The sequence below is a fragment of the Salvelinus sp. IW2-2015 genome, linkage group LG7 (genome assembly GCF_002910315.2).
Source record: "Salvelinus sp. IW2-2015 linkage group LG7, ASM291031v2, whole genome shotgun sequence".
NCBI classification, from domain to species: domain Eukaryota; kingdom Metazoa; phylum Chordata; class Actinopteri; order Salmoniformes; family Salmonidae; genus Salvelinus; species Salvelinus sp. IW2-2015.
Window position 1 is genome coordinate 2298338 of NC_036847.1, and position 26084 is coordinate 2324421.

A 26084-nucleotide genomic window follows, 5' to 3' on the forward strand; every position below is an offset into this window, starting at 1 on the left:
TCAGCTGACGGCGAAGCATCATTAAAAAAAACCCCCGAGTTGACACGCACATTCGTGGCCCCTACAGGCCTGCATCTATCTGAAGAGGACAGCGGCTGCATGCGCACAGTCATAGAGCTCACGTCACAGTGCAAGCAAACTTCTGTTTGCTGATCACTTACGTTGGCCATTTTGGTACCATAAAGTCCCAAACAATTGTCTTGTGTTGGAATGTTCATGGAACCTCGTTTTGCTGTGAATCATGAGCGGTAGAATCACGTTTGAACAAACTCAGCTGACAGCAGAACAGCAGTACTCTACGAGATTAGGGATGCACGGATACACGTTGAACATACGGAAATCGGGACCCCGATATTAGCGAAATAAGGCCAACATACCGTATCGTCCGATGATCTTAGTTAACGCCATGTGAAAAACGATCAAGGCTGACGTTGCATACCAATATAACACAGAAGTGAGCGTTAATGACGCCATTAAAAAAGAATTGTTTCGGCGCTAAACAAGGTTCTTGCAACAAAGATTCCTAACCTAGTCCACCAATGCTGCTGTGTGAACGAGCCAGTATAAACAAAGTCGAGCAAGTAAGAAAAATTTCAGCCAAGACCAACTCAAGGCGAAATCCATTAACGCCAATGTAATGTTCAATTGCCTTGACAATCAACCATTTCTCTGCTCGTGGAGTGCATGGTTCCGCTTTCGAATGACGTTCATGCAGCCGCCGACTGGTGAGCATCTGTATACACAACAGATTTAACCAAGGCACCTATTGTTCGAAGCATACCGTAATTGCCTACTCCGAGTTACACAGCTAATAACGCCATGCTGATCGAGAGCTTCACGACAGTTAACTATTGGAATTGTGCCATATTAGTTGATACTTGCCATCCGTCATAAAAAAATCACTAGTGCAAAATAACACTATTTTGATTGCGTTAAAATTAACCTTTTAATTCTGTACACTTCCAAATAACACAGGTCCTCATTAGAGAATGTATGTTGGTCTAATTTGCACGTGCAAGCCAAAGCGCATGAACTTGAACCTATGCCAATAGCTACTGTCCAAAGCTTTTACAACAAGCCTCATTTGCAGCCAATTCCATGACGATTATTCAGCTTTTTTTTTTCGTTTTATTAACCTTTACTTTTAACTAGGCAAATCAGTTAATGAACAAATTCTATGAAACATTTACAATGATGCCTAGAACAGTGGGGTTAACTGCCTTGTTCAGGAAGATCAGGAATGACCAGAGATCTATTACCTTGTCAGCTCCGGTGATTTTCAATCTAGCAACCTGTGATCACTGCGTCCCAATGCCTCGAACCACTAGGCTTACCTGCCATGTTAAGCAATAGACAGCAACATCTTAACGGGTAATAAATGACAGCATAATTTCACACGAAAATTAAACAACAACTTGCAGGCATGGGTTCAGATCAACAAACCAACTTCTAAGACTGAGCAGGGCATAGTTTGGCCTGTCTCACTCACATAGGTTTCACACCTGACTGACTGATTTACACAAACATGGCCTACCAGCTTCTGAAGACGCCAAAGATATTTTTTATTGTAATGAAACAAACCAATAAATAAACAAAAAAAACAGAAAAACTTGAGCGTCCCATAACTATTCACCCCCCCAAACAATATTTGTAGAGCCACCTTTGCAGAATTACCAGCTGCCAAGCCTCTTGGGCGTGATGTCTCTAACGCTTGGCACATCTAGCCACTGGGGATTTTTTGCCCATTCCTCAAGGAAAAAAACTGCCTCCAGCCCTTCAAGTGGGATGGGTGCCGCTGGTGTTTACCAGCATATCTAATTCATTCCACCAGATTCTCAAGTTTTGGCATTGAAGAAGTCTTGGGCTTTGAATAGCCACTTCAATACATTTTTTTAAATGTCTCCCATAAACCACTCGAGTGTGCTTTCAGGCAGTATGCTTGGGTCATGTGTCCTGCCTGGAAGAAGATGAACCTCCTCCAGTCTCAATCTCTGGAAGCTTTAAACAGGTTCTTCAAGAATTTCCGCTATCCATTTATGCGTTATCCATCATTCTGTCAATTCTGACCAGTGTCCCAATCGATTGCCGATGAAAAAATCCCAAGCCCTGATTGCCTCGCCACCACCTGTCTTCACGGTTTTGGGATTTGTTCTCGATTGATTGAGAGGGTGTGGGTTTGCGCCAGAGCATAGCGTTTTCCTTGATGAGCAAAAAGCTAAATTTTAGTCTTCATGTCGTGAAAAACAAGAGAACCTTCTTCCCTATGTATTGGGGAGTCTCCCAACATCATTCCTTTTGGCCGAAAATTCAAACGTGTTGGCTTGTAATTTTTGATTCTATAACAATGGCTTTCGCTCTCTCCACGATTCCTGTAAAGCTCAGCTGTGGAGTGTACAGCTAAAATGGATCCTCATTGGGAACCCAGAATACCTCCACACCCAATCTCCCGCTTGGGAGCTTTGGCCGCCTCCGTTCAGGTATATCTCGTTTTGTCTCTTTGTGCCGGCTATGATTAATGCCCCCTCTTAGCTCTCGAGTCTTGTGAGTGTTTGGTCGGGCGCCCTTCTCTTGGCAGGTTTGTTGTATCGTGCCGTATATCTTTTCATTGTATAATAGATGATTTAATGTTGCTCGTAAGATGTTTCAAAGTTTCTGAAGTTTTATTAACCAGACCCTGATCTTACTTTCTCCACAACTTGGAGAGCTCATTGGTCTTCAAGTCCGCTGTGGTGGTGCCCTTGCTTATGGGGTTGCAAGACTCTGGGCCTTTCAGAAGCCAGTTACATATACGAAGATCAGTGACAGATCATGTGACACTTAGAGGCACACAGGTGACGACTTTATTAACTAATTATGTGGACTTCTGAAATAATTGGTGTGCACCAGATCTTATTTAGGTTTTTCCATGGCAAAGGGTGGACGATGTTATCGCAGTCGATAACTAATAACATATGCACGCACCACTTTTCCGTTTATTTTGTGTCGAACTTTCTTTTCACAATTTTTTGTTTTTTTTTTTTTTTTTCACTTCACCAATTTGGACTATTTTGGAATGTCCATTACATTAAATCCAAATAATAATAGATTGAATTACCAGGTTGTAATGCAACAAAATTGAGGAAAAACACCTAAGGTGGGTGAATACTTTTGTCAACGGCACTGTATTTTAGGCGATCCCCGACAGAACGTAAGCAGAAACAAAAGATCACTTAAGCTATGGCATGCCGTACTGCTGCGTGAGTGCAGAGGGTTGTTTTCGACTATGTGTTCAAAGCAAGGGCGACCAGGGAAAAATGTTACACAGACAACACATGAACACAACTGACCTTGGTCCTGACATTCAATTTATTAAAGGGGACAGTCCACATTCTCGCTGCCCTGGTGGCCAGACCAATAGTATAAACACAAAAACAAACAAAACCATATACCACCGAAATAACATATTTATTTACCATGTTTGTCATATTTGCCTTACTCTTAGTTTTTTTAATAAGTATACATCTAGCCGAAACACATCCCCTCAGTCTTCCAGAGAATGTTCAGGGTTGAAAAATCAAATGTAGGGACTGTGCCTTTAACCTTATGTGCTGGACTGATATGAGCAAAACTGCCTAATTACCTGAGAAGAAACTATAAAACACCAGAATAGTTTCTGCATGGTGAGCACATTTGCTCACTATCCCAAGAAAGGCATCAGTGTGTACAATGTTTACATCCATAACCCACCAGTCAGCCTTCAAGTAGGCTAAAGTCGTATCCTCTCCTTGAGTCCAGAAGACTTTTAACAAAAAAGGAAACTTTACTGTGTCATCCGTGTATGCCATTTCTGCATATTGATGGGGAGAATATGTAATCAACATAGCTGATTATCATGAAATTGTGCTTCCATTTCAAACCGACTATTCTGTCTAGTCTGCCAGCCTCACAATGGCGCTAGCACAGAATGTTCAATAGTGGTCAACGTAACAATGAAGACATTACACACAGTTAACCAATAAAGGGCATTTCCATAGACTACAGTTACTGTTACGTATTGCTTCAGGTCTCTAGTACCTCCGCACGGAGATGTTACAGCGGAAACTATCCAACCCCCCACCTGAGCCTTGTTAGCATGAGCACTATTGGGACATCTGACAGATGAGGTGCACTGGAATACCTAGAATTTGTGTCCAAAATGTCGAATGCCATTTTCCGTTTATTGTTCGAAAGTTAAATAGGTAATGCACTAATATATCAAATCAAAAATCAAATCAAATGTTACTTTGTCACAACATGCCGCCGAATATACAACAGGGTAGACCTTACAGTGCAAATGGACTTAATTATCCCCCAAAAAAGCGAAGAAATAAAAGTAAGAAATAGGTTAAAGAGCAGCAGTAAATAACAATAGCGAGGCTATGTACAGGGGCGGTACCGGTGCAGAACAGTGTCAATATTGTGCGGGCGGCGCACCGTTAGTCGAGAAAATATGTACATATGTAGATAGAAGTTATTAAAGTGACTATGCATAAATAATAATACCAGACGATACACAACATAGATAGAGGGCGGGGTTCCAAATGCAAATAGTCTGGGTTTCAGGGACCTTGATGGCTTTGGGGTTATAGAAAGCTGTTTAGAAGTCTCTTAGGACCTAGATTTGCGTTGCTCCGAGTAACCGCTTAACATGCGTGGCATAGCAGAGAGAGAACACGTCTATGATACAGGTGGCTGGAGTCTGCAGACAATTTAGGAAGACACCGCCTGGTTATAGAAGTTCGCTGGAGGGCAGGAATCTTGGCCCCGGGATGTACTGGGACGTATGCCACTACACTCTTGTAATGCCTTGCGGTTGGAGGGCGAGCAGTGCCCATCCAGCAGTGATGCAACCAGCCAGATGACTCTCAATGGTGCAGCTGGTTAGAACCTTTTTGAGGACTCTGAGGACCCATTGCTAAATCTTTTCAGTCTCCTGGAGGGAAATAGGTTTGGCATTGCCTCTTCACAAACTGTCATGATGTGCTTGGACCGATGTTAGTTTGTTGGTGATTGGATGCCAAGGAACTTGAAGCTCTCAACCTTGCTCCACTACAGGCCCTGTCGATGCAGAATGGCCCTCGGGGCGGTTTGATCTGTCCTCCTTTCTGTAGATCCACAAATCAATCTTCCTTTGTCTATCACATTGAAGGGGAGAGGTTGTTGTCCTTGCAGCACAAGTCAGGTCTCTGACCTCCTCCCTTATAGCTGTCTCGTAATTTCGGTGATCAGTCTACCAACTGTTGTCTCATCGGCAAAGCTTAATGATGCGAGAGTTGGATGTGGCCTGCCGTCAGTCCATGAGTGAACCAGGGAGTACAGGAGGGACTGAGCACGTTACCCCTGAGGGGCCCCCATGGTTGAGGATCAGGTGCGGATTTATGTACTTACCCTTACCACCTGGGCCCTTAGCTTAGTGATGAGCTTGAGGAACTATGATGTTTGAACGCTGAGCTGTAGTCAATAAATAGCAGTCCACATAGGTGGTTCCTTTTGGCCAGGCGTCGAAAGGGCAGTTGGAGTGCTAATAGAGATGGCATCATCTGTAGATCTGTTTGATAGGTATGACCAAATTGAGTTGGCGTCTCAGGTTTTACTGGGATAATGCTGTTGATGTGAGCATGACCAGCCTGTTCAAAAGCACTTCATGGCGACAGACGTGAGTGCTAACGGGTCGGGTAGTATTTAGTACGTTTACCCTTAGTGTTCTGGCCACAGGGACTATGGTCCGTCTTGCTTGAAACATGTTGGAAGACAGACTCAGACAGGCGAGAGGTTGAAAATGTCAGTGAAGACACTGCCATTCTTGGTCAGCGCAATGCCCGGATACACGTCCTGGTAATACCGTTCTGGCCCTGGGGCCTGGTGAATGTACCTGTTTTAAAGGTCTTACTCACATCGCTGCCGGAGAGCATGACACATAGTCGTCTGCGAAACAGCTGATTGCTCTCATTGCCAGGTTTCAGTGTTACTTGCCTCGAAGCGAGCATAGAAGTATTTAGCTTGTCTGGTAGTCTCCTGTCACGGGGCACTCTCAGCTGTGCTTCCCTTTGTAGGTCTGTAATAGTTTGCCAAAGCCCTGCCACATCCGAGCGAGCGTCGGAGCCGGTGTAGTTACGAATTCGATCTTCAGTCCCTTGTTGTTGACGCTTTGCCCTGTTTGATGGTTCGCTCGGAAGCGGCCATAGCGGGAGTTTCTGATAAGCTTCCGGGTTAGAGTCCCGCTCCCTTGAAAGCGGCCAGCTCTTTACCCTTAGCTCAGTGCAATGTTGCCTGTAACCTGGCTTCTGTGGGCGTACGGACTACAGTCAATGTGGGACACGTCATCGATGCACTATTGATCAAGAAGCCAGTGAACGGGGATTGTGCGTGTACTCTTCAATGCCATTCGTAAAAGAATCCCGGAACATATTCCAGTCTGTGTAGCAAAAAACAGTCCTGTAGTTTAGCATCTGCTTCATCCTGACCACTTTTTTAATGACCGAGTCACTGGTGCTTCCTACTTTTAATTTTTGCTTGTAAGCAGGAATCAGGATAGAATGTATGCGGTCAATTTGCCCAAAATGTTGGGCGAGTGGACAAGCGTTGTACGTGTCCTGTGTGTGCGAGAAAGATGTCTAAAGAGTCTTTTCTCCCTCTTGTTGTACATTTACATGCTGATTAGAAATTAGGTAAAAAACTAGATTTAAGTTACCATGCATTTAAAGCCCCGCGCACTAGGAGCGCTGCCTCTGGATGAGCGTTTTCCTGGTTGCTTGTATGGCCTATACCAGCTCATGAGTGTGCGGGTCTTAGTGCCAGCATTGGTTGTCGCGTGGTATGTAGACAAGCTACGAAAAAATACAGAATGAAAACTCTCTAGGGTAGATTAGTGTGCTCTACAGCTGAGTCATGAGATACTCTACCTCAGGCGACGCAAAAACCTTGGAGACTCCTTAATATCGTGCACCAGCTGTTGTTTTACCAAGAATTAGTACATAGAACCGCCACCCCTTTCTTACCCAGAGGACTGCTGTCTATCATGCCGATAGAGTGTATAACCCGGCAGCTGTATTTTATTCATGGTCGTCGTTCCAGCCACGACACGGTGAAACATAAGAGATTACAGTCTTTTAAATGTCCCGTGGTAGCTTAATACATGGGCTTTTAGTTTGTCCCATTTATTTTCCAGTGATTGTGCGTTGGCTAATAGTACGGGATGGCAAAAGGGCGATTAGCCAGCTCATCGCCCTGATCCTCACAAGGCGCACCCGATCTCCTGTCCGCGAAATCTCCAATCTCCTTTCCCTGCCCGAATGACAGGGCATGAGGGCCTGTTCGGTGTGTCTGAGGGAAATCCCTCTCGTCCTGGACTCATTAAAGAAAAATGGCGAGTGTCACCAATTCAAAAGGTGAGTAGTAATCGCTGTTTCTGATATGCAGAAGCTATTTTCAGTCATAAGAGACTGTTACAACAACATTATGCACAAAATCAAAAAAAAAATGTTAGAAACAAATGCGAAAAAACTAACAATAATAGCGACGGTGTTAAGAAAGCACAATAAAACAGCAGCCATTCCTCTCCAGCCGCCATGATACATTTTGATATTCAGAAATGACCTGGTCAAAACAGTTATAGCATAGAATATGATGCCATTTGGACCCCTACCCACTCCGGCACAGACGTCAGTCAACTTCTATTCCTGGTTCGACGTAAAATTCATTGAAATTGATGTGGAAACAACTTGAATTTCACCAGTGTATTGCCCAGTGTAGTGACCATTACCAGTTCTCAGCTGTATGACCTCAGAGCCACTTACAAATGCTTCCGGTGGTCTATGGAAGCTACAGTAGTCTAAGAGGGCTGATCAGGAAGCTTCATCACCACACTGGTGTCCTGACAACATCAGGTTCCAGGAATACATGGTGACCAGTCTGAGCTGTATGACCTCAGAGGCTAATGACAGAGCCCACGGAGATAGCTATGATGGTTATACAGGGGGACTATGGGCTAGAGAGGAAACTGTCATACCATACTGGGCCTGAGCAGGAAGCAGCTGAAGAGGAACCAGGGTCAGTATTCATTTAGCGGCAACCCAAACAATGTTTTAAAAAAACAAACATGAGGTTTCTTATGGGGATAAGTCCAGGAAAGTCCTCCCCACTTCACTGTTTTTTCCTTTGGACCTAATGAATATAACCAAAGGCTGGACAGCTCGTGTGTGGCGTCTATCTGTCAGATGAGAGGTAGATATCATGACTAACTGTCTACTTAGGTGTGGGGCAGATAGGCCTATTAAGTTACGACTTCCTAGAATTTATTACTTGTAAGCTGAGCCAACTGGCTACTGTGGAATACATTATTTTTCTGTTTTTTACGCAGACCAAAGCGGTTGGGAAGACTGAAAAATTACAAGCTGAGGGGACATTGGATGTTTAGGGAAGGGACGGCATTAGGATCCTGTAGTAATAGGCAAGAAGATACCTATAGGAGGAGGGGAAGGGGACAGGGCTGAGATCGGAGGACGTGGAGGGATGGCTGGCGAGAGCGGAGGGCCGCGGGTCGGTCACATCGTCTTTTACGTGGGGTTTTTGTTTGTGATGCTCTATTTTATTCCTGTGGGTGACCACGTAGATATCTCGTCTCTCTCTCTTCTCTCTCTCTCTCTCTCTCTCTCTCTCTCTCTCTCTCCTCTCTCTGTCTCATCTCTCTCTCTCTCTCTCTCTCTCTCCTCTCTCTCTCTCTTCTCTCTCTCTCTCTCTTCTCTCTCTCTCTCTCTCTCTCTTCTCTCTCTCTCTCTCTCTCTCTCTCTCTCTCTCTCTCTCTCTCTCTCTCTCTCTCTCTCTCTCTCTCTCCTCTCTCTCTCTCTACTCTCTCTCTCTCTCTCTCTCTCTCTCTCTCTCTCTCTCTCTCTCTCTCTCTCTCTCTCTCTCTCTCTCTCTCTCTCTCTCTCTCTCTCTCTCTCTTTCCTCTCTCTCTCTCTCTCATCCTTCTCTCTCTCTATCTTCTCTCTCTGCTCTCTCTCTCTCGCTCCTGTCCCTTCTCTCTTGCCCTCTCTCGTTGCCCTCTCTCTTTGCCCCTCTGTCTTCTCTGCCACTCTCTCACTTGCCCACTCTCTCATGCCCTCTCTCATGCCCTCTCTCATGCCCTCTTCTCATGCCCTTCTTCTCATGCCCCTCTCATGCCCTCTTCTATGCGCTCTCGCTTTGCCCTCTACTCCTGCCCTCTCTCATGCCCTCCTTTCTCATGCCTCTCTCATGCCCTCTCTCATTGCCCTCTGCCTCATGTCTGCCTCTGTCATGCCCTCTGGTCATGCCCTCCAGATCAACATTGTGTTGTTCCTCCATAAGGGCCAGTGTCTAAGTGGTGTGACTGTTACTGTGAGTCAGCCAGTCAGTCAGTTTCTACGTGGTCACCCACAGGAATAAAATAGAGCATTACACGATGTGACCACACTTCAACCACATGGGTCAAGTGTATTTGGTTGCAGATCTCACTGTGGTCTCCTCTTTGTGGTCATTAAACTTCATTATTGGGAACACATGGTTTCAACAGTTGGTTTGGATTCATCTGGGTGACCGTGCTCTTTTGTACCGATACTTTGAACCTCTGTGGTTATGCCGCTGTGTTTAGAGCTGCGTTAAAACCCACTTTGAACGCTTCTGAATGCTGCCTTTATCTGTGCTGCAGTTGCAGACGGGAAGTACGGTTCGCATGAGGCCCAGTCGGCCTAAACACTTCCTGTAGATTAAACCTTCCTTGCCTGGCCCAGTAGGGAAACAAAGGAGTCTGACTCACACACACACACACACACACTCACACTACCACTCAAACAATCGATAATATCTTACACACATTGATACACCGTTACTCAAACGCCAGCAAGGATTTAGAGGCACATCTCACAGACTAGTAGCTGTTACCACTGTCAGCACACTCAGTGTCCCTGCTTGACTCTCTGTATCAGCCATTGTGTCATGACTCATGGACTGTTGAGTGTCCATCTGTGTGTGTATCCCACTGAGATGACTGGGGTTAGATGTGTTGAAATCCTCAATGCGTGGGCAGCTCAAAGACACAAACACACATGCTCATAAACGCACACACACACACACGCACGCATTCACACACACACACTGGAATAGCTGCCTCAGGAGAGAGGTGATTGTAAGGCAGGAAACTAGGGCTGTGGTTGTGGGAGTGTGATGCAATGCCTTGGCAGCCATGTTTTCCCAGACAGAGAATCACCAGGAGTTAGTTAGAGTAACAGTCAGTCAGAGTTCTCAGCTTTTACGGGGGAGTATCTGTTCTCCCACAGTATCACCCGTGGTTTACTGTTACCCCGTATGCTACAGTGACTGTGTAAAAAGGTTGTATGGGCTGTTGCTCTAAGGTTTTCCTTAATAGGCCACATTCTTTCTTATTTTTTTCTTCTAATTTTGCTACAATCAGTAATTGTAGCATATTCTTTGAGTAGAAGTCTAATCAAATGACAAATAATATGAAGTACATGCCAGCTAGCACATAACATTCTGAGAACCATATGTTTCTTAGAGCTTGGTGAGAGCGTGGTTGTCCTATTGTTTATTTTGCATACAACGTTCCCACAACGTTCTGGGAATGGTACAGGAAACCCAGCTAGCACATCCACTACAAGAGCATTAGTGAGGTCAGGCACCGGTGTTGGGCAATTAGGCCTTGCTCGTACTCTGCCTTCCAATTCATCCCAAATGTGTTCGATGGGGTTGAAGTCAGGGCTCTGTGCAGGCCAGTTTCTGTATGGACCTTGCTTTGTGCACAGGGGCATTGTCATGCTAAAACAGGAATGGGCCGTCCGCAAACTGTTGCCACAAAGTTGGAAGCACAGAATGTCATTGTATGTTGTAGCATTAAGATTTCCCTTCACTGGAACAAAGGGGCCTAGCCCGAAACATGAAAAACAGCCCCAGACCATTATTCCTCCTCCACCAAAATGTTCAGTTGGCACTATGCATTCAGGCAGGTAGCATTCACCTGGCATCCGGCAAAACCAGATTTGTCCGTCAGACTGACAGATGGTAAACCTGATTCATCACTCCAGAGAATGTGTTTCCACTGCTCCAGAGTCCAATAGAGGTGAGCTTTACACCACTCCAGCTGACGCTTGGCATTGCACATGGTGATCTTAGGCTTGTGTGCAGCTGCTAGGCCATGGAAACCCATTTCCTGAATCTCCCAAGGTTGCTTCCAGAGGTAGTTTGGAACGCGGTAGTGATTTTTGCGCACTTCAGCACTCGGCGGTCCCGTTCTGTGAGCTTGAGTGGCCTACCACTTTGTGGCTGAGCCGTTGTTGCTCCTGGACATTTACACTTTACAACACACCGGGGCAGCTCTAGCAGGGCAGAAATTTGACGAACTGACTGACTATGACGGTGCCATGTTGAAAGTCACTGAGCTCTTTAGTAAGGCCAATCTACTGCCAATGTTTGTCTATTGATATTGCATGGCTGTGTGCTCTATTTTATGCACCTGTCAGCAATGGTTGTTGCTGAAATAGCTGAATCCACTAATTTGAAAGGGTATTCACATACTTGTGTATATATAGTGTATGTTCTGAGAACCACATGTTCCTTAGGTTGGAATTTCAGTACTTTAGCATAGCGTTTCCTACAGGTTAGCGCTAACTGAGGAAAGAGTGACCTAATACAAGAGGTCATATTTAGCTAACGCTCYGCTGACAGAAACCATAATATGAATAAGCCAATAGCAATTACTATTTACAGTTCATCACATCACAGTTGACCTCACCAGTGAWCGAAATCATTGAGTAAAAAAATCGAAGGTKATRCGACGATGGGTAGTTTGTGCATGCCGCCATGTTAGTTTTTCGCGTCAACCAAAGTTAAGAGGTTACAAGATGAGTCGGGTCTGTCTGCAGTACGCATGTTGAAGGGGGTGTGTCATCTACCATCATTCACATCCCYGGAGTGTACTCGGAGACGAGTGAACCATCCCGTCATCTTGTTTTGCAGTGGACTAATTCCATGGATAGAGAACAGAAGATCATAGGTTTGAATCTCACTGACACCATGCCAAAATAAAAATAAATATGTTTGCATTATTAATACCTAAGCAAATTAATGTCCATTTGTCCTGTCTTTGCTTGGAGTTCAAAACAGTTAACACAAACTAAGCTAGCGGTGTTATTAAAAGTCTTATTGAAACATGCTCTCAGAACGTTATTTAATTACCTTAAAATAATCTATAATTTTCTCCTATATATATATATATAACCATTCTCAGAACGCTAACACTTCCRAGGAAAACTTTCAYGGAATCATAGTAAAATGTTCTCAGAACCTCCCTGCAACTTAAAAAAATGAACATTCCCAGAAAAGGATACATTTTCACTTCCGTTTTCAGAAAAWAAAYAAYAWAAAAACATTCATTTTTACCAGTCAGTATGTTCCCACAATTTCCAAGGAACCAAATGTACTAGCTGGGATGTTACCTATGTAGATGGCAAGCTGTTAAAATACAGTAATGAGTTGTTTCATGTAATTTCAGCGAGACATGCCACCCACCATCTCAGATTGTTCTAAAAACAATTCTGTAGTTGGAAACAGATAAGATTGGCATTCCTGAAACATAATTGAAATTAAGCTAATTGATTGCACCAAAATGTGCCATTTTAATTGATAGGATTCAGATAATATTCAGTATTGCTTCTCCATACTATGCAATGTATTCCCTGTAAATCTGGTGTTTTTTTTCCCAATTCAGAGAAATTATCTATCATAGAGTACAATAAAGTTGTTCTTCCTGGCACCAGAAGGCGGCACAGACCGCCCTAGAGACTTTTATTGGACTCTTTAAGACTTTTATTGGTGTGTCTTATTATTTCATGATTGTGTCCCTGTTAAAAGAGGTGTGTTTTCTGTGGTCCTTTGCAGAAGCTTGAATTGTTTACCGTGTGCGTTTGTTTCGTTTCGTTCCGCATCCTCCAGCATTCTGTGTTTCCTGAGCACCCCAAGCCCACCGAGCGCAGCATGGAGGATCCCATGCAGCTGGGTCGCACACATCTGAGCTGACATGAGCGTGACAGTCGAATGCGCGAAGGCTGCTGCCTCTACGGCGGAGGTCTCGGCCATCTCCGTGCTACCTGGCCAGAGCTGACAGGAAACGCCAGGGCTCGCCAGGACAGGGGGAGACCCTGATGAGCTGTGCAGTTACCTCCCGGCTACCCAGTCACCGTCMGTCACTACCTGCAACCCTCCACTGGGACAACCGTCAGCACCAGATTCAAGCCTTTGTGGACTCCGGAGCCGTGGATGATTTCATTGATCAAGACTTCGACAGAGAGTTACAGATCCCCTGTGTGAAATGTCCCATCCCTCTGCAGATTCAAGCCCTCGATGGGCACCTTTCCCCCTCATCGTCCTTACGACTGTGCCATAGAACTCCTACCTGGCGCCACACCTCCCCCGGGTCGTCTGTACTCCCTCTCGATCCCTGAAGCAGCAGTCAAGGACAATTACATCCTGGAGTTGCTTGACGCAGGTTTCATTCGCCCCTCTACATCCCCTGCTTGTGCAGGCTTCTTCTTTATGGGTAAGATGGCTGGAGGCCTGCATCCATGCATCAACTACAGAGGGCTGAACCAGATTATGATCAAGAATTGTTACCCCCTACCCCTGATGTCCTCCGCAGTGGAGTTGGTCCAAGGGGCCCAATTCTTCAACAAACTGGACCMCCGTAGCGCTTACAATCTGGTGAGAATCAGGGAGGGAGATGAGTGGACGACTGTCTTTAACACCCCTAGTGGCCACTATGAGTATTTAGTCATGCCKTTCGGATTATCHAACTCACCYGCAGTCTTTCAAGCATTGGTCAATGACACCCTGAGGGCTGTCTCTTATACACATCTAGATGTGTATAAGAGACAGGTCTTTTCACAGTGGAATGAGGAGGACAAGAAACTGCACCCATGCACCTTTGTCTCCAAGCGGTTCTCGCCAGCGGAACACAACTACAATGTAGGCAACCGGGAGCTCTTAGCAGTTAAGTGGGCCCTTGAGGGGTAAAGCTGTCTCTTATACACATCTAGATGTGTATAAGAGACAGGCTTTCTCTCTAGGCAGTTCTCGCCAGCGGAACACAACTACAATGTAGGCAACCGGGAGCTCTTAGCAGTTAAGTGGGCCCTTGAGGGCTGGAGACACTGGTTGGAGGGGGCAACTCATCCTTTCGCAATCTGGACGGACCATAAGAACTTGGTCTCCATTCAAGAAGCCAAGAGGTTGAACACTCGCCAGGCTAGGTTGGCTCTGTTTTTTAACATGGTCGACTTCACACTAGCCTATGCCCGGGATCCAAGAATTAGAAGGCAGATGCCCTGTCCCYCCAACATGATYTCTCTAACAAGGAGAGGGACCAAGAGCCCATCATCCCCAGCTCAAGCATTGTGGCTCCTGTGATATAGAGTATTGAGACCACGGTCTGAAAAGCCCAGACCGAGAACCTGACCCCATGGGGGACCCACTAACATACTTTACGTTCCGTGATCAGCCCGGTCCCAAGTACTACAATGGGGACACTCCTCTAAATTAACTGGGCATCCAGGGGTTAATCGGACACTGGAGTTCCTGAGGCGGAAATTCTGGTGGCCCAACATGATGGAGYATGTGAGATCCTTTGTTGRAGCCTGTTCCATCTGTCACCAAAGCAAGTCTTCACATCAGCAACCGGCCYGGTTGCTCCAACCTCTGCCCATCCCCAGCTGACCCTGGTCTCATTTGTCTGTAGACTTTATCACAGGGTTACCTCCATCTCAAGGGCTTCCCACTATCCTGGTGGTCGTCAATCGGTTCTCCAAYGCAGCACATTTCATCGCCTTACCCAAGTTGCCTTCAGCAAAGGATTCCGCTGATCTCATGATTATCCYTGTCTTRRGACTACACAGACATCCCCAGGAAATTGTCTGAGATCGTGGGCCCCAGGTTGTCGCACGGTATTGGAAGGCCTTCTGTTCCCTGTTGGGGGCATCGGTGAGTCTCCTCCTGGTTCCACCCTCAGTCGAATGTGCAAACTGAGTGGGCCAACCAGGAGCTGGAGAAGTTCCTCCCCTCCTCCCGTTTCCTGAACAAGAGGTGGGGTGTGGGGGTGAAATCAGCCAAGGTGGGGGTGAGATCAGRCAAGGTGTTCATTCGACAATGTCGCCGCACCTGGATCAGAGCGCGATCCTCCTTGCTCTGCTCCTRTGCACGACCACAAACATCATGTAAACCGGCACCGAAGACCTCCTCAGCTCCTCCGACTGGGTCAATGGGTGTGGCTGTCCACCCATGATCTTCCCTTAAAGGTGGACTTGCGGAAGCTCGCTACATAGGACCATTCAAGATCCTGAGTCYCGTCAATCTGATCACCTATCATCTCCAGCTTCCCAGGTCCATGAGGATCTGTCCTTCCTTTCATGTCTCCCGTCTCAAGCTCGTAAGGACCAGTCCATTCTCTCCCCCCACATCTGCTCCGCCGCCCCCTCGACTTGTGGATGGCCTCCCGGCCTACACGGTCCGGCATCTGTTGGAGGCTCATCGGYTCCGAGGGACCCTGCAGTACCTGGTGMACTGAGAGGMCTACGGTCCCGAGAAGCGGGCGTGGGTGCCTGCCCGGGACATCCTGGATTCGGGTCTTGTTAGACTTCAAACAACTATATGGTGGTCGTCAGCTGGAGCCCCTCCTAGAGGAGGGGGGGGAGGGGGGGAATACTGTCATGGTTCCTCCTGGCACCAAAGAGTGGCAGAGACCGACCTAGAGACTTTTATTGGACTCAGGTGTGTCTTATTATTTCATGATTGTGTCCCTGTTAAAAGAGATGTGTTTTCTGMGGTCCTTTGCAGAAGCTTGAATTGTTTACCGTGTGCATTCGTTTCCTGAGTGAGTTTTCGAGACTTAGTGTTTGTTGTTTTTTSAAGTGTACTGTGATCCTGCAGCTACCATATCTCAGTAAAGTATTATGTATATCCTRAACCACTGATTCCTCGTCTGGTCTCTTTTCTGCACCAGGGTCCAACCTTACCAATTCACAAAAGTATTGTGAAAGTACCAYGTTTTGAACACTAGATGCCGCTGTTCTTGCTATACTTTTTTTTGCCATTTTGCTGGTTTCTTGCGTCTATTAACTTGTTATGGCTGCAATCCCGTTAACGGGATAAGTGTCATCAACAWCCGCTGAATAGCATAGCGCTAGATTCAATAAATATTACAAAAAATATTTATATTCATGAAATCACAAGTGCAATATAGGAAAACACAGCTTAGCCTTTTGTTAATCCACCTGTCGTGTCAGATTTTGAAATTATGCTTTACAGCGAAAGCAATCCAAGCGTTTGTGTAAGTTTATCGATCGCTCGACAAAARATTAAGTACACTTAGCATCAAGTAGCTCGGTCACGAAAATCAGAAAAGCAATCAAATTAATCGTTTACCTTTGATGATCTTCGGATGTTTTCACTCACGAGACTCCCAGTTAGACAACAAATGTTCCTTTTGTTCCATAAAGATTATTTTTATATCCAAAATACCTCAGGKAAGAGCGGTCACGACAACGCAGACAAATTCCAAATAGTTTCCATAATGTCCACAGAAACATGTCAAAAGTTTTTTTATAATCAATCCTCAGGTTGTTTTTAAAATATATAATCGATAATATATCAACCGCAAATGTCTTTCACAGTAGGAGAGGGAAAAACAATGGCTGTCCAAACTCTGTTGCGCGAGCAAAGTTCATGTGACCACTTGACMAGATGTTATCGTTCTGGCTCATTTTTCAAAATAAAAGCCTGAAACTATGTCTGAAGACTGTTGACACATTGAGGAAGCGATAGGAAAATAAATCTGGTTCATATCCCTTTAAATCCAGCAAAGGGAGGCTATGGAACATGGAGTTTTCAAAATAGAAGCTGTTTGGATTTTCCTCAGGGTTTCGCCTGCAATATCAGTTCTGTGTTACTCACAGACAATATTTTGACAGTTTTGGAAACTTTTGAGTGTTTTCTATCCAATACTAATAATAATATGCATATATTAGCAACTGAGACTGAGGAGCTGGCCGTTTACAATGGGCACCTTTTCATCCAAGCTACTCAATACTGCCCCTGCAGCCATAAGAAGTMAAATATATCACAACATGTCGTTTGCAGCTTTGGGTTCTAAACCACTAGATTTGTCTCATTGGTTAAATAAATAGTGTGGTCATCCTCCATTTAAGCCAGTCCTCCATGAAAGCAATTCAGTTTGTCCTCCTTTTATGTTTAACCTGTGTCCACTAAATGGACTGTTTGTGTGGGGTTTARGTCCTTCGAAAAGATCTGGATTAGTTACTGTTAAACCATTCATGGTGAACAAGCAAACTCTTAGGCTACAGCAGTTCTAATGGTTTCAATGTTATGGTCTTCAATAGTAAAAGTCTAAAACGCACACTGTTAATTTATTGAATATTATCCGAATAGCTTAATTTATAGCTTAATAGCTTAATTTCTCCAGAGATCAAATTATATTTCAACAAAATAATGTTTCAGGAATGCTAATCGTAACTACAGAAACAATTGCAGAACAATCAGAGATGGTGGGTATCGAAATTCTCTTTCTTGTGCTTTTTGAGGTCGATCGACCCTAATGTGTTCTATGTGTCCGTAACGCTGCAGGTAACAAAGGCAGTTGTTGTCATTCCAGAGCCTGCGTTCTCATTCCGTGGCATGCCAAGCCCCATTGTTTCAAATTAGTTTGATTGGAMTTTATTCAGTGTCCCAAAACAGGAACTGACAGGCATAGTTTATTAATGATATGAAGAGAGAGATACAGTGGGAGAGGGAGGGAGAGTACAGAAGTAAGGTTTCTTTCCCTTTCCTGTGTTTGTCTTCACATCCTCCTTCATCAGTGAGGGGGYGTTAAGATTGACTGCAACAGTGTATACGGTCTCATACAGTGGGTCTGAACTAATAATGTCAGATGACGTCTGCAGTATGGTCTGAACACCTGACCCTGATATAATCTGGAGGCACGATCCTTTGAGGATCTTTATCCAAATGATTTAGTATGTTCAGAAGATCATACAATRCATAATTTCCTGTCAGGGTTACTTATAGCATTATAGAGATCTTCAGAGATCCTTTATTGTTGAAGGTGTTTTGGATCAGGAAGTTTCCTGATGTTATTGTACTGTACTGTCCTCCGCTCAGCTTGAGACTCATTCACAGAGGAGTGAGAGGTGCAAATGAGCAACATGGCAGCTAACGCTATCACTAACCCCAGACATGCTAACACCAGAGAGTGAGATGCTCAGCGATACATAGTGTTAATTGCTGTACTTACCAAGTTGAGTGTGTGTGTGTGTGTGTGTGTGTTGTGTGTTGTGTGTGTGTGCGTGCATGTCACTATTTAATCTGAAATCTTAAAACTGTAACTCATTTTGGGATAAGCTACTTGAAGGCCAAAAGCTTTGTATAACCAAACACTTACTGTACATCACACTCTTGGTCTTATACAGATTTAGGTTCTTGGTGGATTTATAACTGTTTGCTTTTATATGGTAATATACTGTAAGTATGTGTAACTTACACACTGTCCTCATTTCTCACTTTACCTCGGAAGCACAGTGTTTGTGTGTCTCAGCTGTCAATCACATGTCCACGTGAATTCCTTTCTTAAAGTAGACCCTCTGCCTCCCCTCTCACCCAGACTTCATCCTTCATCATTGTTTCCACTCTAGACCACACTAAGCTAGCTATGCTACACTATGAGTTGATGGTAGATTGCTTTTGCCTGGGAGCCAGAGATGGCTATCTCTGTTGTTGTTTTTCCTTGGTGATGGAAGTGGTAAATACTCTTGCCGTCCTCTCCATGGCTCCTGAGAGAAGCACTGGGAGAAGAAAGGCCAGGGTTGAAATTATCTGTGAAAGAGAGCATGCTTCTGAGCGTCACAGGAGTAAATGGGACGGAGGTATGTAGGGAAAATAGGCTACTGGAGGATTGGGAGTAGAGGCTGGCTCCATCGCTGAAGATTGCTGTCTCTCTCACCTTCACACACTACCCTATCACCTCTCCCCCATATTCACTCTAACTCTCTTAGCTCAATATCTGCCCCACTCCTTTCCATCTACCTCTCCGTCTTTCCTCCTTGTAGCTCTCTCTTAGTCTCAKTTGAGTCCTGGAAGAACTATTCAGGTTGCACTCAACTAGCACAGATACAGGGCTGTAGCTCAGAGAGGTACAGACTGACGAGCCCTCTATATGAAACCTGATCCCAAGCTGAGTCTGTCTCAATTATATCTGAATCTTGAGCTGAAGAGCAATCCCAACAAGCACATCATGTTCTGAGAACCATATGTTTCCTAGAGCTTGGTGAGAGTGTGGTTGTCCTATGATTATTTTGCATACAACTTTCCCACAACTTTCTGGGAATGGTGCAGGATAGTTTTGTGGCTTTGGAATATACTCAGTACATTTAAGGAACTTGACAAAAAATMGTATTTTCTTGGTATTTTCATTACTTTAACAGAACGTTTCCTAAAAGTTCAAACTTGGTTAAATAATGTTGGTAATGTCCTAGGAACGTTCTCCAACTGGTTGACATTGGGAATGCTRGTTAAGAAACAAWGTTCTTCTGTGGGAATTTCAYTACTTCAGCATAACGTTTCATACAGGTTTCCTCATGGTTCTAATTAAAGTCATGTTCTCAAATTGTTCATAAAAACAACTTTCCATAAAAACAAAAAGAAAACTTAAGAAACGTTAAAAAAAACGAATAAACATATACCTTCCATTCTCAGCATCAACAAAACTCTCTCTATCCTCTATCTTGTTAAGTGTGTGTTGGCCGCGCCCACTGATCTTAATGAATGCTTGTGGCCTTTGAAATGGGGTCTGTTTGAATAGACTAAAATGAACAGCTTTGTGTGCGTAAAACAACATWGGCATGCTAGCTCCATCCTGGTGGTGTGGTGGACTAATTCCATGAATGTATAAACCAAAGGTCATAGGTTCAAATCCCKCTGATGTGTCACATAGGTATCAAATCCCACTGATGTGTCACATAGMTATCAAATCCCACTGATGTGTCACATAGGTATCAAATCCAACTGATGTGTTACATAGGTATAAAATCTCACTGATTTGTCACAATAAAAAATAAATGTGTTCATTTGGATATTACTTATGGAAATTAATTTTCATGTGTTCTATCTGTGATTAGATTTGTAAAAAGTTAATCCAAAATAAATTGTGGTGTTATTAAAGTCCAGCTCCTCAGAGTAGAAACGGGAGGACCATCCTCCTCAGTGAATTTCATAAAAATACAAATGGATTAAAACACACTGTTTTGCAATGAAGCTATACAGTAGCCTCAGCAGCACTCTGTAGGGTAGCACCATGGTGTAGCTGGAGGACAGCTAGCTTCTGTCCGCCTCTGGGTACATTGACTTCAATACAAAACCTAGGAGGCTCATGGTTCTCAACACCTTCCATAGACTTACACAGTAATTATGACAACTTCTGGAGGACTTCCTCCAACCTATCCGAGCTCTCATGTCAGCATGAGCTGACATGTTGTCCACCCAATCAAAGGATCAGATAATTAATCTAGTACTGAAAGCATAAGTTACAGCTAGCTAGCACTGTAGTGCATACAATGTGCTGAGTAGTGGACTCAAAGAGAGAGAAAGACAATAGTTGAACAGTTTGAAGAAAAATAAATCTTCCAAAATTAAGGAGAATTGATTTTTTCACTTTCATTTGTGAATACAGCTAGCTAGTTTAGCCTACTCAAACACCCGTCTCAAACAGAGAGGGATGCTATGTTAGCTAGCTGGCTATGGCCATCCAACACTGGAACTCTTCCAAGTRAAGGTAAGCTTTTGGRTGTATTCATWTATTGCCACCGAGGCCTGCCGGTGTAACTGCTAAACTGCTTTCTGACTGTACGCTGTACTGCATGATTGTAGTCAAATCAAACTTTATTTGTCACATGAAAATATTTACCAAGTAGACTAAAATAAAAAGTAACACAATAACYAGGCTATATACAGGGGGCACCGGTACTGAGTCAGTGTGCGAGTGTATTTATATATTTTTTTTATTTAACCTTTATTTAACTAGGCAWGTCAGTTAAGAACAAATTCTTATTTACAATGACGTCCTAGGAACAGTGGGTTAACTGCCTTGTTCAGGMGCAGAACAACAGATTTTTACCATGTCAGCTTGGGGATTCGATCTAGCAACCTTTCCTTGCCGCCCGGTACAGGTGAGTTGAGGTAATAAACTGGTCCTGAATATCTCTTTAAACTAAGAGCATTGTATTTGGTACAAATCATTCCCTAGGTTCTAGACCTCAGCTGAATCTGGTAATGAATGGTGTGGCTGTTGAACAAGTTGAGGAGACTAAATTACTTGATGTTACCTTAGATTGTAAACTGTCATGGTCAAAACATATACATRCAATGGTTGTAAAGATGGGGAGAGGTCCATCCGTAATAAAGAGATGCTCTGCTTTTTTGACATCACACTCCAAAAAGCAWGTCCTGCAGGCTCTAGTTTTGTCTTATCTTGATTATTGTCCAGTCGTGTGGCCGAGTGCTGCAAGGTAAGACCTAGTGAAGCTACAGCTGGCCCAGAACAGAGCGGCACATCTTAGTCTTCATTGTAATCAGAGGGCTGATATAAATACTATGCATGCCAGTCTCTCTTGGCTAAGAGCTGAGCAGAGACTGACTGTATCACTTCTTTTTATATGAAACATATGTTGAAAATTCCAAATTGTTTGCATAGTCAACTGACATACAGCTTTGACACACACACACACACTTACCCCAGAAGACATGCCACCAGGGGTCTTTTCACAGTCCCCAAATCCAGAACAAATTCAAGAATGCATACAGTATTATATAGAGCCATTATTGCATGGAACTCCCTTCCTTCTCATATTGCTCAAATTAACAGCAAACACTTCACGGCACAACGCCTGTCCCCTATTTGACATAGTTTGTATGRATTGATATGTAGGCRACTTTTAAATTGATGTAGTTCTGTKKTTGAGCTGTTCTTGTCTATTACTTTTCTGTGTTATTTCATGTTTTGTGTGGACCCCAGGAAGAGTAGCTGCTGCTATCGCAAGAGCTAATGGGGATCCTAATAAAATACCAAACACCAAAATTGTGCACTGAAGTCCACAAGTGAAGGGAATAGGTGAGAGGAGGAGAGCYCGTAGATAGTTAGGAGAAGGAATGTAAGAGGTGCGTGACTAGCTGCAGGGAAGTCAGGCMCAGGAGAGCAGAACTGGGTAATAACCAGAGCAGTTTAATGTGCAAAACCAACGGCACCCAGAACAACAAAATATGGGTACAAAATAACCTGTCGCGAACCAGTCAGAGTGCACAAACACTTTACAACAAACAATTTCACACACAGACATGGGGGGAACAGAGGGTTAAATACAGGTAGCAGATAATGGACCCTATCAGATATTTATGTAGWTGGTGCTGTATATTAATATACGTGGGTTCGAACTTGAACAATTATTTGCTAGTTTACAGTTGTACAATTTACAGTTGAAGTCGGAAGTTTACACACACCTCACATGCTGACCAGACCGGACACATCACGTGCGCGAGTGTCACAAAATAAATTTAGAAATCCATGTTATTCAATTATTGCACCCACACTGCTCGCGCGCGCCAATGAGCGTCTGCGTMMCCYAGGGCTAACACGGAACCAAAACTGGCWGCGCGCGTGCGCCATCGTGCACCATCGTGCATYAATGTATTTTGTCCACCCACACCAAARGCYATKACGACACGCAGGTTAAAATATKAAAACAAACTCTGAACCAATAACATTGATTTGAGGACAGATCGAAAAGCATTAAACATGTATGGCAATTRAGCTAGTTAGCTTGCACATGCTAGCTAATTTGTCCTATTTAGCTAGCTTGCTGTTGCTAGCTAATTTGTCCTGGGATATAAACATTGAGTTGTTATTTTACCTGAAATGCACAAGGTCCTCTACTCCGACAATTAATCCACACATAAAACAGCCAACTGAATCGTTTCTAGTCATCTCTCCACCTTCCAGGCCTTTTCATCTTTGAACTTATATGGTGATTGGCATCTACACTTTCATAGTATTACCACGACGACCGGCAAAACATTTCGTCTTTCAATCACCCACGTGGGTATAACCAATGAGGAGATGGCACGTGAGTACCTGCTTCTATAACCAAAGGGGAGATGGGAGAGGTAGGACTTGCAGCGCGATCTGCGTCAGAAATAGGTATGACTTCTCTTTTAGCCCTTGGCATCGCAGATGCTCGTTGGCGCGCGTGAGCAGTGTGGGTGAAATAATAGAAAAACATGGATTTCACAACAAAAAAAAGCAAAGCTCGCGCACGTGATGTGTCCGGTCTGGTCAGCATGTTAGCCCTTGGCAACGTATATGCTTGTTGGCGTGCGCGAGCAGTGTGGGTGCAATAATTGAATAACATGGATTACAAATGTTATTTTGCAATGCTGGCGCACGCGGCGTGTCCGGTCTGGTCAGCATGTAAAATAGAAGTCATTCATATTTCAGATCGCGCTGCAAGTCCTGCCTCTCCCATCTCCTCGTTGGTTATAAATGTTTAATGCTTTTCGACCTGTCCCCAAATTAATGTKATTGGTTCAGAGTTTGTTTTGATATTTTAACCTGCGTGTCGTGATCGRGTTTGMTGTAGGGGGACAAGATACATTTATGCACGATAGCGCACGATYGCGCACGCGCGCAGCCGGTTTGMGTTCCGTGTTAGCCAAATACATTTATACTCCGTTTTTTACAATTCCTGACATTTAATCCTAGTAAAAATTCCCTGTCTTAAGTCAGTGTAACCGATGTGAAATGGCTAGCTAGTTAGCGGTGGTGCGTTTTGTGGAGCGATGTAACGTGTTCGTGGTGGACTGTTGTTGATGTGTGCGAGGGTCCCTGGTTTGCGCCCGGGGTGAGGGGAGGACTAAATTATACTGTTACATCAGTTAGGATCACCACTTTATGAAATGTCAGAATAATAGTAGAGAGAATGATATTTCAGCTTTTATTTCTTTATCACATTCCCAGTGGGTCAGAAGTTTACGTACACTGAATTTAGTATTTGGTAGCATTGCCTTTAAATTGTTTAACTTGGGTCAAATGTTTCGGGTAGCCTTCCACAAGTTCCCACAATAAGTTGGGTGAATTTTGGCCCATTCTTCCTGACAGAGCTGTGTACTGAGTCAGGTTTGTAGGCCTCCTTGCTGCACGCCCTTTTTCAGTTCTACCCACAACTTTCTATGGGATTAAGGTCAGGGGTGTGATGGCCACTCCACACCTTGACTTTGTTGGCCTTAAGCCGTTTTGCCACAACTTTGGAAGGATGCTTTGGGTCATTGTCCATTTGGAAGACCCATTTGCGACCAAGCTTTAACTTCCTGACTGATGTCTTGAGATTTGCTTCAACATGTCCACATAATTGTCCTCCTCATGATGCCATCTATTTGTGAAGTGCACCAGTCCCTCCTGCAGCAAAGCACCCCACAACAATGATGATTGCCACCCCCTTGCTTCACTGTTGGGATGGTGTTCTTCGGCTTGCAAGCCTCCCCCTTTTTCCTCAAACATAACGATAGTCATTATGGCCAAAGAGTTTGATTTTTGTTTCATCAGACCAGATAACATTTCTCCAAAAAGTACGATCTTTGTCCCCATGTGCAAACCGTAGTCTGGCTTTTTTATGGCAGTTTTGGAGCAGTAGCTTCTTCCTCGTTGAGCGGCCTTTCAGGATATGTCGATATAGGACTTGTTTTACTGTGGATTTAGATTCTCTTGTACCTGTTTCCTCCAGCTTCTTCACAAGGTCCTTTGCTGTTGTTCTGGGATTGATTTGCACTTTTTGCACCAAAGTACATTCATCTCTAGGCAACAGAACGCGTCTCTTTCCTGAGCGGTATGACGGCTGTGTGGTCCCATGGTGTTTATACTTGCGTACTATTGTTTGTACAGATGAACGTGGTACCTTCAGGCGTTTGGAAATTGCTCCCAAGGATGAACAAGACTTGTGGAGGTKTAAAATAAAAATMCTGAGGTCTTGGCTGATTTCTTTTGAATTTCCCATGATGTCAAGCGAAGAGTGACTGAGTTTGAAGGTAGGCCATGAAATACATCCACAGGTACACCTCCAATTGTCTCAAATGATGTCAATTAGCCCATCAGAAGCTTCTAAATCCATGACATAATTTTCTGGAATTTTCCAAGCTGTTTAAAGGCACAGTCCAATTAGTGTATGTAAACTTCTGACCCACTGGAATTGTGATACAGTGAATCTTAAATTAAATAATCTGTCTGTAAACAATTGTTGGAAAAATTACTTGTGTCATGCACAAAGTATATGTCCTAACCGACTTGCCAAAACTATAGTTTGTTAACAAGACATTTGTGGAGTGCTTGAAAGTGTATGTAAACTTCCGACTTCAACTGTATGCTCCTTGCATATAAAAGCCCCGAATGCAAGATCGTAATTTCTATGACACGGTGAAGAAACAAATTGCCCGTAGCCTACTGTACATGGTAAGCTGTAAGTGATGCATCCCTTTTTAGTGTGGAAAACCGCTGTGAGGATTTTTCTACAATATATGACACAATTACAATCTTTATTGAATAAATATACAATTTCAGCAATTACATGTGGAAATGCGTATTTGAGTGAACAGCAGCAGATAAAACAGAAAGTGAATTCTCTTCTCCCTCTCTACKCGGTTTTAGCTTGCCATCTAGCATGCTAGGTTTAGGATATTTACRAYCCCATACCAGTGACAAACAAGCTATGTTATTGACATATGGCAGCACACAAARAAATCTAGCTCACTTATTTTGCGAGCTAGAATGAAATAGACACAAATTCATTCAGAAGATTATAGCTAGCTATAGCAAGCTAARGTTAGCAGCTGCCTCTTCATCAAGAAGCAACTGTGACAACATTGATCCTAAAATCAAAAAATGTGCTTTCCTATTGAGCAAGTTCTTCTATCAAGCCCTCCAAAAAAGCAAGTCTCTG

General features: G+C 44.0%; 1 protein-coding gene across 1 annotated transcript in view; it reads left to right on the forward strand.

The window, feature by feature from the left end:
• Positions 1–5282: 5282 nt before the first annotated feature.
• The window catches only part of LOC111966192 (plexin-D1), a 53021-nt gene continuing 32219 nt past the window's right edge, over positions 5283–26084 (forward strand). Inside the window, exons 1-5 of the mRNA XM_023990641.2 lie at positions 5283–5386; positions 13377–13746; positions 13933–14010; positions 15050–15157; positions 15413–15595. Coding sequence (XP_023846409.2) covers positions 5283–5386; positions 13377–13746; positions 13933–14010; positions 15050–15157; positions 15413–15595 — 843 coding nt within the window. The remainder of the gene's footprint in view (positions 5387–13376; positions 13747–13932; positions 14011–15049; positions 15158–15412; positions 15596–26084) is intronic.